General features: G+C 41.5%; 1 protein-coding gene across 2 annotated transcripts in view; it reads left to right on the top strand.

The window, feature by feature from the left end:
- Positions 1–9,049: 9,049 nt before the first annotated feature.
- DPY19L3 (dpy-19 like C-mannosyltransferase 3) overlaps positions 9,050–14,259 on the top strand; it is a 74,965-nt gene continuing 69,755 nt past the window's right edge. Inside the window, exons 1-3 of one of the 2 annotated variants that reach the window (XM_032613592.1) lie at positions 9,050–9,243; positions 11,014–11,155; positions 13,395–13,528. In XM_032613592.1, the coding sequence (XP_032469483.1) occupies positions 11,053–11,155; positions 13,395–13,528 (237 nt within the window). In that variant the 5' untranslated portion in view covers positions 9,050–9,243; positions 11,014–11,052. Of the gene's footprint in view, positions 9,244–11,013; positions 11,160–13,394; positions 13,529–14,259 lie in introns of those variants that run through there. The other variant, XM_032613593.1, reaches the window with a different exon arrangement.

Here is a 14,259-nt window from a genome sequence, read left to right as displayed (position 1 = left end):
TTTTCTGGTGGTACATTAATATACTGCATCCAGTTTTCTCATTTGGACCATAAAGTGTAAGATTATGACATACTTGGTTTTTATCGATTTTTTTCCCCAGTATGAGTAATTCCTGTTTAAATTGTTTGCCTTACGAAAGTTGATTCTAGTAGATCTTCCTTTGAATTAAAAGTTTAATTTCAGGCATCTAATATAAAATCTTACCATTATAGAACAAAATCGTAAGATGTTGGTGTTGTTTTGTTTCCTAACTCAACCACGTTTACACCAGTTGTGTCACTTAATCCAGAGAGTAAAGCCACCATTCAGGAACAGTTTGCAAAACTGAATGTAAGACAGATAACTTCCATGATAATGCTGACGTAGATGGGGCCTTGGTTTGAAAAGGACATGATGTGTTAGGTGGACGGAGTTATATTTACACAAATCAGAAAATAATGAATCCTTGACCATGAGCTGATAAAATAGACCCAACTATTTTATCTTTCTGATTTCTCAGCTTTATCCTCTGTTAAAAGGAAAAATTAAGAATAATTGTCCATGTCATTGCCACTGGTATCAGTAATTGTAAAATGTTGAGTTATTAATAAAGTATGTCATCTTAAATATGTACACAATAGAAAATTATGACCTGAAGAGACCCTCAACAAAATAAAACAAGTTATTCATTTTTCAGGTCTTTTATTAGTACCTAATGTTATTTAAAGGCTTAGGGCACATCTCCAGATTTCTGGGTTTTTTCTACTTGTCATTTTATTAATTTTAGTATCCATACTTCAGCAATAATGTGGCTGCATTTTACTGAAACAGACACCTCAATCTACATCTTGCTTTTTTGTTTACATCTGCAATCCCATTTAAACTTAGTATTTCCAACCACAAAAGGTGTTAGAAAATTCTATTTCAGGCTAGTGAGAAAAAGTACAGCAGGATACAGTTAAGATCATAAGCTGTATTTATTTCTGATCCTCTACAGCTCACATTCTACAAAAAACAGTTATGCTGAAATAATTAAATAATTGCAAGAAACCAGCGGTTTCCAAGTTATCTTCATTTTCCAAGCCCTTCTCCATATGAAGCATGAGAATACAGCTGGTGAGGTCGTGCCTTTCCATAATGCTAAGATTGGAATCCATGCAGGGTATCACCCTGTAGGTTAAAAAACTCTAAAATGAGGCTCTTCAGAATCTGTGCCCAGCTGGAGCACCCCTGCGCTCCGTGTGCAAATGCTGATAAAGAGGCTCCAGTGTACTGTGACACTTTTTAAAACTCACTTTGTAATCACAGGAAAAAAGTGTGGATCTTCCTAACGGGAAAGCGGTCACTGTGTCCCATCTGAAGCAAGGGGAGGACATGGGTGGTGGACGGCCTGCCAGCTGCACACTGAGTGGGTATTTTGCTACCTCAGCTGGTTTGAAATATAGTTTGGCTTTACCTTTTTGAACCTCTTGTAAGTTCAGTTATGTCTTCTATTTTCTGAAATGTGAAATTGATTTTATAATACCAACCTCAGAGAGTTATGTGGACTAAATGAGAAGATCGTCTATAAGATACCTAGTTGAGTTCTGACAGTTCTGGATGGTGTTGGTTCAAAGCCATGTGACCTTGAGTAAAGCATTCAACCCTTTTTTGAGCCTCAGTTTCTTCATCAGTAAAACAGATGGTAATACTTAAACCTTGTAGGGTTGTTGTGAAGATCAGCAACCATGTGTATAAAAGGCCTGGCCATCTGTGAGCTCAAACAGTGGTTCCTATCATGGTTTGAGCACTCACTGTGTGTGCTGGGGGCAGGGACGCATTAAACGCTCTTATAAATCATGGTATCAAAGACTCTAAGAGCCATACTGCTTTGTGTTTTGAGGAAGGATACTCACAACAAAATATCATATCTCTTAAAATATACCCAAAAAAGACAAACCTGGTACCTAGAATATTGTATACAATTCATGTCACATCTAAAAAGACAACAGCCTGGGAGAAAGTGTCAGAACATTACCCTGTTACCATCACATTAAGTTCATATAATCATTCTGTCACACCTATAAACCGCCATTAAGGACTATGTGGAAATGGCCCTTTCCCTAAATCAGCTGATGAGCGGGCAGCATTGGCAAAACTTAGGCCCAAGGAGAGAGAATGGTATTTCAAATTGTATACGCTCAGTATAATCAGCCGCTAACTATACAGGATTGAGTGCCATGCAATGGACCATTAGAGAAAGGTAACAGTTCTTGGAAACAGTGAGAAATGGCCTGGCTCAGACCATGCAAAGCTCTCACACGGAACTCAGTCTTCTAACCATCGCACAAGGACTGTTTCACCTGCAGGACTCGGGTGCAGAGCAATCCTAATTCTGAAGCATACCTGCAGTCCAGCCCTAAAGCCAGCCTCTTCATATGGGGTGCTGTCCTGTGGGCCTGGGATGTAGCTCCCCTAGTTTCACCGAGGAGACTTATGACCAGGTAGGAAAACGGCAGAACGGGCAAAGATAAAATCCAAACCAGCATTTGCGTTTAACCACTATCCACTGATGTAACTTAACATTATTTCCAGTCTCCCCCCACGCCCCCAACACACACACACATACACTTATGCATAGTGAAAATACAAGAGAAAAGTTAAACTCTAGAATTTTGCCAGTGTTCCAACCACCAAAACTTAACCTGTATCAGCGTTTCAACCTTTTTTTCATTACCACATCCCTAAGGAACTTTTTCTTAGACTTTTCCTGACCACCCCCCTCCATGAAATTTGAATACCTAAGATATACTGTATATCTGCACTTTATACATTAAAAGAATAAGGTTTTTTTCAACCCCCAAGAGCCAATTTTCTCCCTGTTGGGGGCGAAGGGGGTAATATCACCACGGAGAATGTATGCTCATATAAATGAACTGGTTGGTGACAGTTGTGAGAGGAAACAAACTTTGTTTCCTGGTACCTTGACTGAAAAAAATTTAAAGCCATCAAGAGACTGTGATTAAAACCTCTCAGAGGTAGCTGTATTCGTTCCTCCATCATGTGGGGAGCACAAAAGGACAGAGCCTACCTGCTCCAATCTCCACACAACTCTTGGGGTCGTTTGAGTCCTAGCAGCTTTCAGGCCTGGTGAGATGCAATCAAGCCTGTGAATTCCTAAGCATAAGTCCTTCAGGCTAGTTTATCAACATCCATGGGTGGACTCAGGAAGATCTGGGGACAGCACGTGGTTAAGTGTTAGTGAAAATCCAACCCAGTGCTAGATTAGCCATAATTTAAGGCATGATAAAATATCTGAATTTGAGGGTATTAGAACACATACATTTCTGGCTGAAAGTCCTACTTCGTCCTACAAAAAAAAAAAAATCCCAAGCCAGACTGTACACCTTGGCATCTGTTAGTAGGAAATGTCTATTTCTAGGGTTTTTAGACACCTGTTGTATATACCTGTGTTGTATATACCTGTTTTGCAGGGAATGACATTAGAGCAGTCCAAGGGAACAAATTGGAAAGACCAGCCAAGGCTGGTTTGTGGACTAGAAGAGCCAACATCTAGGAATCATCACACTTCGCCAAAAGCTTATTATGTGATAAAGCACCATCATCTGCTTTAATTGGATAACCTGACTATTCGTGTCCTTATTCAAAAACATACAATAGTTATTCTAACCATGGAAATGGAAAAGAAATGCGTAGGTGGAAACAGCAGACAAGTAGAGGGAAGAAGAGTACCAGGTGTTGAAGTAAATGAACCAAACTTGACAATGTTTAAATATTTTGTTAACTTTATTTAATAGAGTCCTTGGATAATTATACACCTATGCTAATCTGCCTATAAATTTCATTCTTCTAAACCATTACAAATCTAGTTAATACGAAGTTGATCAAAGGAAGAGAGAAAAAGTAACTAACAATATTACATAGAGAGAAAAAGTAACTAACAATATTACATAATACCTCTTCTTAAGAATCTCCCAGGGAAGCAGGCAAGTATTTTAAAGGCGGGGGAGGGAGGGGGGTATGGGGAAGGACTCAGGTGTAATGTTGATTTCTGTGCAACTCTGGAATGATCTGTGAGCACTGAGAAAGGTGATCTCCAGGACTCAGCATGGGTTGCCTAAGACCAAGAGTGCCAAACTAGGCTCGGAAGAATGCCGTAGACACGGCTGATCTCTGAGGTCTCTGACATGGGTCATACGCAAGGAGTGTATAAAACAACCCATGGGATGTAGGAAGAACATATTAGGATTTCCATATATTGCAATACATAATGTGTATATATATGTATACACACACATATACGTGCACACGTTCACACACAGAGCGGACAAACATTTTTGATTGATGAAGTTGTGAGATCAAAAAGTTTGGAGACCACTGTTCTGACTTTTATTAAGGCACTTGAAAAACCAACCCTGTGGACGAGGTGGCAAAATAAGATTGCATGAAACTACTGTTGCAAAAATATGTGTAAGTGGGCCAAACTGTCTTCAACTGAATATGTGCTTCTGTAAAAGAATACTCAGTATTGTAAAGATCTCATTTCTCTCAAAGACTTCTTTACCTTTTATACAATTCCAGTAAAACAATCTCCATGGATTCTTTTTTGGAAACTGGTAAAAGATTATAAAGTTTATATGAGCAAGAAAATATGCAAAACTTGCCAAAACGTGTTTAAAAGAAATACAGTATGTAGAACTGTTGCAAACGAGTTCTTTTTAAAAATCATTTAAACACAAGAAATGAGTTTACAAATATGCCATATACGTACTGGAATTAGTATGTGATACAGATAATTCAAATCAGTAAGGTAAGAATGATGGTGAAACAACTGATTCTCCAGTTAGAAAAAAAATTGTCAGATCTCTCTTATTAAAAAGGTGCAATATTTTTTAGAACTAGGAAAAAGTATTTTTAAAATTTTACAATCTTGGGATGGTAAAGGTTTTCCTAAGTATGTTGGAAAAACCCAGAAGCTTTTATAAAGGGAAGATGATAGATTTGATAACATAAAATGGAAAACCAATGCAAAGCGAAACACACTATATGAAGTACACAACACTGAGAAAATACCTGCAAGGTATACAACAGAAAGTTAATATCCAGGGACTTCCCTGGTGGTCCAATGGTTAAGACTCGCATTTCCATTGCAAGGAGCGCGGGTTCGATCACTGGTCAGGGAACTAAGATCCCACATGCCACGCAGTGCGGCCAAAAAAAAATGTTAAAATCCATAATTTATAACTAATCCCTTTATATAAAGATTAAATCGACGATTGGCCAAAGAACATGAAAACATAAATCACAGAAAAGAAATACAAACAGCCAATAATGTCCTGATATTATCTCCACCTCACTAATACATTTAAAATGATACACCATTTGTCGCCTAAGATTGGCAAAGATTAAAAATATCCATTGTTGACAAGGACACTGAAATAAGCCCCGTAATGCACATTGGTGGAGGTGTAAAGTAATACAATTTTTAACCTTTTGTAATGTAGTTTGCCAACGTTTATCCTAATTTAAATTCTAGCAATTCTATTTCCAGAAATATATCCTAAAGAATTACATAAATATAAGGATATTCTCTATGCACTGCATGTAACAGGGTAAAGCTGTAAACAATCTAAATGTCCAATTAGAGGAGAATATTAAATAAATGATGATACATCCATACAGAGGATGACTACTATATTGAATACCCATCATTGTATAACAAAATTACCCCTAAACTTAGTGGCTTTAAAACAAACATAAACATTTATTATTCTTACCGTATCTGTGCATGAGATATTTGGGAGTGGCATGGATGACATGGAGCTGGCAGATCTTCCTCCTAGGTGGCTCACTCACATGGCAGGCTGGTTGTTGGCCAGAGGCCAGGTGCCGCCCATGTGGCCTTCTCTACACGATGTTTGAGTGTCCTCACAACATGGTGGCTGGCATCCCCCATAAGTGCGCAATCCAAGAGAGGATAAGGCTAAAACTAGGATGTCTTTATGACCTGGCCTCAGAAGTCCCACACTGTCACTTCCACCGTATTCTATGCATCACACAGAAAAGCTATGATTCAGTGAGAGGGGAGTATATAAATATCAAGCAGCAAGGATCATTTAAGCTGAAATTTAAAGGCTGAATAGCAGTTAAGTCAGGCACTTATAAAAACTTGGAAATTTATGAATAGGAAGTAGGGATGAGGCTGGAGAGGTAAATGGAGCCTGACTCACAGCAGTACTTTCAAGCTTGTTAAGGAGCTTTTTATACAAAGCCAGTAAGCCACCGAAAGACTTATATCTTAGTAAGATCAGTATGTTTTTTATATGGAGGGTGGACTGAGTGGACAAGGCCAAAGGGCAGGAATGGAGGTAAGGCAATCGGTTAGCAGACTACTGAAATGATCCAGACAAAAAATTGTGCCTTGGATTACAGTAGTGGCAATGGAGATGGGGAAAAGTTGGGCAAGTTCTGAGATATTTAGGAATAAACCCAATGGGACTCAGTGTTTGACTGGATATATGGGCTACACAATAGGGAGGAATCAAGTTTGGCTCCTAAGTTATTGACAGCAATTAGGAAAAGGGGGCACATGGGATGAAAAGTAGGTTTGGGGATTAGAAAAAGTTTAATTTTTAACGAGTTGAGTTTGAGTGCTCTGCACACATGGAAATTTCCAATAGGCACTACATGTATGGGACCTGGCTGTCAGGAGCTATGCCTGGACATAAACACTTATGAGTGATCAGAATATCACTGGAAATTGGAGCCATGAGCCAGAGAGGCAGAGTTTACATGAGACTGAAAAGGAATGGCAGAAAGGTAGAGAGGAAGAATACTGGGAGCGTCTATTGCCACAGAAGGGAGGAGTGATCCAGACTGTTCATACTAGTAAGCCAAGCTATTGAAAACTGAACAAACATCGTACATCAGACAGGAAAAAGCCAATGGAGAAGGGGAGCTCTCTCCCTTGGTCCAACGCAAGATGCTTTTATGGGAAGGATATGACTTCTAGTGCAGTGCTTCTCAAAGTGTGACGTACATACAAATAACCTGGAGATTATATCAAAATGCAGATTCTGATCCAGCAGGCCTTGGGGAGAGCCGGAGAGCCGACATTTCTAAGGTCCTAGGTGATGCCAACACAGCTGGTCCACAGACAATATTTTGAGTAGCAAGGTCCTGCTATGGCTCTCAAACTTTGCTGAACACAGACCCACATGGAGAACTTCTTAAAACCAATTATTTGTCCCTGACCCCTACAGATTATGATTCGGTAGGTATGACTAGAACCTGGTAATTTCCAACAAGCTCCCTTATGATGTTGATAGTGATGCCACAGGTTTCCAGGCCATACTTTTGAGCTGAACTGTTCCAGCACAACTTAACTATTGCTGGCCCCAACAGAGGAAAAGCCAGATCCCACTGGGTTTCAAAACACAATGCAGACAAGTATTCCTGTAGACCTCTGCAGTCACAGCCCATGACCAGAGGTCAACAGGGGCAAAGGTCTACCGCTCATTACCCATCACCCTCATGGTTGCTGTATCAGAATGAATTCATTCTTAATTAACTTATTTATTACCAAGACTTACCCTCAGCAGTGGATGTCTATTTCTCTCAAAGCGTTATTTTGCTTAGTAAAGCCATTTCATATGAAAACAAGCAGCTGCTAACAAGTACTATTTCCTTTACTCAAGGGACGCATGTTTCACAACAGACATTTTTTTCCCCAGTGCGCAAGACAGTTTAAGAAAAAACCCTACATAATAAGGTGGGGAGGAGAGGGGGAATTCTACTTAAGGAGGAATCAATTCACATATGTATTTATTAAACACACAAATGTATTTTATGTAAGGCATCTTAAGGTGAAAGAGAAAGATTATAAATATACAGTCCCTGTTCTCAAGTCCATAACATGAAAAAAAGACACCAACAATCATGTTAAACATGACAAATGCCACCTGAAAAAACAGCTGACATTTATTTTTATTAAAACCACCAGCAGATACCTCAACCCATTGGCACAGAATTTGTGTCTGTTATTAAGAGCAACAGACACACAAAGGAGGAGGAAAATATCAAACAGGGGAAACACGGAAAGGCACCTGGCTGAAGTAATTCCTGGAATTAGACAGATGAGCAGTCCTCTTCCCAGGTGGAAGACCCAGAGGACCATTCCTTAATAAAAATCAATTAACATGTGCTCTGAGAATCTGCTAACAAAAGGCTTTACCTACTGTTCATCAAAGTGTGATTAAGAAAGATATCCACGTATACAACACAGCAACTGCCCTCCGAAAAGGCTTACACTCTAGTTTGGAGACGGAGTAACGCAGGAGCCTAAGAAGACAGAGGAACGTATTCTACACAAAATTTGGAAGAAGACAGCGCGCCCTGCCCCCCCTCGCCAAAAAGAGGCGCGTCTTTGGAGATGCGAAAGTACCTCACTGGCAGTCGGTAAAAGACTTCCAAACACAGATCACCGGCAGTTGGGGCCTGGGGGTGTTGCCAAGACCCGAGAAGGGGGCGCGCCAGGCCTTGGCAACGCGGTTAGCTGGGAGATGTCCGAGTGGTCGGACTGCTTCCGTCCACCGGGCCCTTACTGACCCCTCCACATGCACCAGCACAGGAGACAGGAGGGCACCGGCGCAAGAAAGAGTTTTTCGCGGCCCCCGGCCCGTCTCACCCTCCCCACCCGGGGTCCGAAGTGGTGCCACCACCACGCGGTTCGACTTGAGGCCACCCTTACTCGCATCCCGGCCCTCTTCCCCCGAGCAGCGCCGCTCGCTCTGGCCTGGGGGTGGCGGGAGTCTGCGTAGGCGAAGGTGGCCTCGGGCTCCTCGGTCGGTGACGGGGTCCAGTGCTCTTCGAGGGACACAGCGGAACGGAGCAGAACTCAGCCGACACTACAGCCCGGCGGCCGGAAGTGCGCCGCTTCCTTCCGGCCGGCGCTGCACGAGACGGGGCGGGGCGCCCCGAGAGGGGGAGGTGGCCCGTGCTGACGGACGGCTCCCGGGACCTATAGGCGCGGCCTCAGTGGCCCAGCCTCCCCGGCGCGCCCCCTCCCCGGGGCGGTGACTCCCCCAGCCCCCCATTTCCAAGGTGCAGCACAAAGCTCCGCGGCTGCTGGGTTTTAGCTTTCCCCGCGGCGCGTTGCTGGCCGTAGTGCGGCCCCGCCCCCGCGGCCCTCTGCGACCCCGGCCGGCCGGCCGGCTGCCCCCGTTCCCGGTCCGGAGCCGCGCGCGAGGACGGCTGAGGCCGCAGGTCTGTGGCTGCGTGTCGGGCCGCGGGCAGCGAGAGGGGACGCACGGGCGCGAGGCTCCGTCGGCGGCCCCGGACTGTCCGGCGGGCGGGTGGCGCTCCGCCCTTGAGTGGCGGCGTTCGGCTGAATCTGCCGCGAAGACCGAAAGCCCGCGGGCCGCCCCGCTGCGTCGCTCAGGGTGAGGGCGCGAATCCGGCCCTCGCGGCGTCTTCGGAGACCCGGTGTGGGACTGGGCGCCCCCTTCTCCTTCCGACGTGCGGGGCTGGGGGCGGCAGCTTGGGAGAGAGCAAGTTTGCCGAGGGCGGGGCGCCTTCTCGGGCGACTTCTTGCTTTGGCCACGCGGGCGGAGGGAGGGGCTGGGTGGTCTCCGGCCTCGGCGGCCACGCCACTTCCCAGGTGAGCCGGAGCGAGTTACTGAACTTATCCGGCCCCTCAGCGTCTGGCGGGGACTCCTGTGGTGTAGATTGGGGTGCGGAGGTGAGCTGAATAATGTGCCCTGCAGCGCCCCGGGATGCCCAGTACGTGCTGGTTCTTCTAAGCAATGGAGAAAAAACCCACCCGCTCTCATTTCCCTTTTCAAACATTTAAGATGGCTTTCCTTGTAATTTGATGGGGAAACTTTTGTTTCTTGGGTTCATGCAGTTATCACACGTAGTTGGCACTTAAACATTTGTTGCCCTTCTGTCCTAATGTGTTACGTTGTATCAGTTGTGGGATTTTTACAACTCCGCTTGGGGCCCTTAGAAAGGTCATGATTCTAGGATGAGGTAATTTGGGGGTAAGCTCATCTCTAGAGGTACGACTTTGCCCACACTCCTTTTCTCCCTCGTTGCTCCAGAGTCTCCATTTTCGGTGCTTGCACCTTTTTCCTCTCAGATTTTTTTTTTTTTTTGTATGAATGAATGAATGGTATAACGTTGATTGGTGTGTTCTTTTCAGTAGAGCAACTTGTTTACCTTTAGGAATTAATAAACTGCCCCGACAGTCGTGTCCGGCAACCGGTCATAGTTAATAAATGGTTAAAAGCTGTTCATTCGTCGGAGGAGTGACGCCAGATGTTCCGGGGGACTGTAGCCAGCTTACTCACTGCCACCACTCCCCTGCCTCCCACTTACTGCTTCCAAACCAGGCCCCTGCTCCCTGCCGTCACTCCCACTGTTGCTGCCTGGTGTAGCAGCTGCCCTGATTGGCACACCCCCGCTGCCATCACCACTGAGGCATATTCCTAAAGCTTCCAGTGTGAATTGTTTGAAGGAGCACCAGTATCAAAATCCAGATACCGGAGACAAAACAGTGTTTCAGTTCTTCAAAATCAGACCATCAACAATCAACAAATTTACTACTTAATACCTTTTCCATGGTTGGTACTATAGAAAATAATATAAAACTACCTAATTATGTGACAAAATGCATGGTAACTGCTATGACTCGGGAAGGGGAGAGATCAGTAGGGGTTGGTGCATCCCAAGAAAGAAGGCTTCCTGGAAGAAGGGCAGGGGCTTGTCTGTGATGCTCACCTGTGCTCCTAACTCTTGGCAGTGCCTGCCACAGGACAGGCGCTTCATAAATGTGGTTGTGTTAAAGAAATATTTGTGTTGTGTCTTGAGAGTAGCTTTGAAAGCCGGTTAAGGTTTGGATGGGAAAATGGGAGGGCGTGCTAAGCAAGGGAAAATGGCTCAGGTAAAGTCTCCAAAACACAGATGAGCACAGGCTGTATTTGGCTGAGAAGGTACGGACATATGGATGGTGGCTTAATTCTGTGTTGTTTGTAGGAGTGGTTGGAAGAACAATGCATGTGAGTCTTTGACACCATGATATCCATCAGGCAAAGAAAAGGAATACAAACCACAGAAGTTTCAGAGGATTACGTGGCACAAGAAGAAAATGTGAAGTTGGAAAATAAATTGCCATCTAGTAGGTGATTTAAATTAAAGCAGCATTTGGGATTGCTTTTTTGTCTGCATATTGAAATAATCAATCTCCAATAGGATAAAAATTTGGTGAGACCTAATAGGTGAAGAAACTTATTCTATTACCCTGATATTTTAGTTTTACAAATGATTTGATCGCAGTGTGATAATATTTGTTTTACAGTTGTGATTAGATAAAAGACCTCTGATTAGAGCCCTTTGCTTCTTAGCTGCCTGTTCAGTACAGTTATGCCAATCTGATCCTTTGACTTTGAGAGTAATACTTTTTCCCACTGTTCAGATTTTAGTCTACTTCTAATTTTTCTGGTTTGTGTATGCTGTTCACAACTAGACAGCCTTACCTTGGGTGAGTTTCTCATTTCATTAAAGTATTGAAAGATGAATCAAACTTTCTTTTATTCTTTATTTTCAGTTAAAGTCCTGAAATTTTCTAATTTGCTTTTTTTTTTGGTGGGAAAAGTGGTCAGAATTTGGTAAATTGTTTAAATAATGTTGAAGACTCTTGCTAAGCCATACATCAAATGGCATTAATTACCAAATTCCTGCTACCCGAGTTGCTTTCTTAGGCTAAGCATGGTCAGGATTTTTTAAAGTAAGCATGAAAAATTCCATGTCTGTCAGCCATTTTGGATATCTGACAGAGTTTACATCAGCTGCAGCTAGAGCTAGTAAAGTAATTTGGGGTAACAGTTTTATTTTTTTTTATTTATTTTTTTGGTGGGTGGGGTGACAGTTTTATAAAATAAAAGTAATCTATATTGAGCAGTCATGCCACCCAACTCAACTATTAGCAATTTGGGACAATACAGAGTATTTTCTGAAAATCTTATATAAAAACAAATACAGGTTCAAGTTTGTCCTTTTAAATTAAAACATAACTTTGAGGACTGTTCATTTTACCAAAGTAGTATTTATTCATGTCAGAAAAAAAAGAAGAAAACTAAAGAGAAGCAAAAATGAAGGAAAAAATACTCCCGCAAACCCACTCATCCTGAGATTACTACCTATGACACTTTATCTTGTTGTCTAAATGTTGTTCTCTGTACATGTACACCTACAAGCATTCAGGTGTGTTTTTTCTCAAAATTGAGATCCTACTCGCTGTTGTGTAACTTGCTATCTTTCTCTTGTGTTATGAACATGTGTCAGTCAGTGTATTTTTAAAATTTTGTCAGTGTGTAGTCACTGTGTGACTGTAGCATAATTTATTTAATTTCTTATTGAATATTTAGATGATTTTTAACCTTTTACCTATACAACCTGAACCACAGTGGCCAAATGTTTGTTTAAAACTTTATTTCTTTGGGGTGTATGCCTAGATTTGCAATTATTGGTCAAATAGGGTGCTTATTTTGGTGGCTTTTACTTCCTGTTGCCATGTCACATTCCAGAGAGGTATCCATTTATTCTGACACCAGCAGTGTTTAAAAAATGTCTATTTAAAAAAAAAAAAGGCGATATTTTTGTATCCTTACCAAAACAGAGTACTAAGCATTTTTAAGTTATCAAATTGGCCACTATTGTAAAAGTTATAGCTCTTTGTTTTGGTTTGCATTTCATTAATACTAACTTTTTTTTTCTGTTAAGTTTATTGGCCATTTTTTCTTCTGTGCATTGCCTATTCATGTCCTTAATCAGTTTCCTACTGAAATATTCATTTTTTTTATTATCCTGAAAGTATTTATCCTATATTAAGGATATTTAACCTTTCTTATATGTACTATAAATATGTTTCTTCGTTTATATTCCTTTAACTTGTGTGACGGGGTTTAAAATTTTAAGTAATCAAGTTTGGGAGTAGCTTTTAATGAATAAACCACAAATTGTAAGTAGATCATCTAAAAGACTGTTTATATTTTAGATCTGTAACCCATTTATTCCTCTATTTAAGAAACTTAGTAGTTAAACTAGGTCAAGCACAGGTCCTAGGTGTTAAGATGAATAAGATAATATGCTGGTCCTCAAGATGCTTACATTCTAGTTGGCAAAATGGACAAATGAACAGTTAGATACAGTGGGGGAAAAAACTATAATAAAAGTATGAAAAGTATAAAAAGGTCTGTGGAATCACAAAACGGAACCCCTAACTGTCTGCTGGAGACACGGAAAGCTTCACCACTAACAGGCAGCTGGAACTTGGCACGTTTGACAGTCTGAAATAGAACTATTAACTGCTAAATCCTTCACTGACTTGGTTTTTCATCTGTTCATTTTTCTAAAAGGTTGTACCAATAGAAGATTATGGACGATTCTTTCATTTACAGTTGGTGGAACTGTTGCCCTTTGCACTGGACTTCTTACATCTGTCTACCTGGCCACCTTACATGAGAATGATTTGTGGTTTTCTAATATTAAGGTATGAACATTGTATGATTTACCCATCAGTGTCTCCAGTAGTTAGCCATTTAGATGAATGACCAAGACAGTTCCGTTTTGCCATAAAGAATCCAGTCTCTTGAAAAGTTTGGCTATAGAGTAAAATGACTTTTTCTTTGTTAGTTTAAAATAACATCAGAATTTTTATAATCAAGTGAGTTTTCCATTTTCGTTAGTTTATTCATATTATGCATCAGTTACTCTAAACCAGTATTTTTCAAGCTGTAGATTGTGAAATTGGTGTAGTAGGTCTTAAGTAGCATTTTTCATAATGAAATCAAATATAAGAGAATACTGTCACATGGTAAGGTTGATAATAATTTGTGAAACTTTTAATTATATGTATGTATGTACAAACTGGGTCACAGTATAAATTTTTTTTTTCTGTTGGGTACAGTAAAAAAAAAAAAAAAAATGAAAGAAAGAAAAAGAAAGCGAAAGCTACTGTTCTAAACCAGGGAATTTAAATCTGGCTCCATAGATGAGCTTGATGTGGTGTACCGTTCTAATAATATATGCAGAAGATTGAGAGGAAGCCATAACTGTCATCAGATTTTTAAGAGAGTGTATGACTCTTTAAATACCAGTTCCCTTGTTGTCTTTCCCCTCCCTCCCTCCCTCTCTCTCTCTCTTTCTCTCTCTCTCTCTCCCCTCCGACATCCTTTAATTTGGCTTTGGTTCAGAGCAAGTATATCACTTAAAACTTACACA

The sequence above is a fragment of the Phocoena sinus genome, chromosome 19 (genome assembly GCF_008692025.1).
Source record: "Phocoena sinus isolate mPhoSin1 chromosome 19, mPhoSin1.pri, whole genome shotgun sequence".
Lineage (NCBI taxonomy): Eukaryota > Metazoa > Chordata > Mammalia > Artiodactyla > Phocoenidae > Phocoena > Phocoena sinus.
This window is presented reverse-complemented; position numbering and strand designations above follow the sequence as displayed.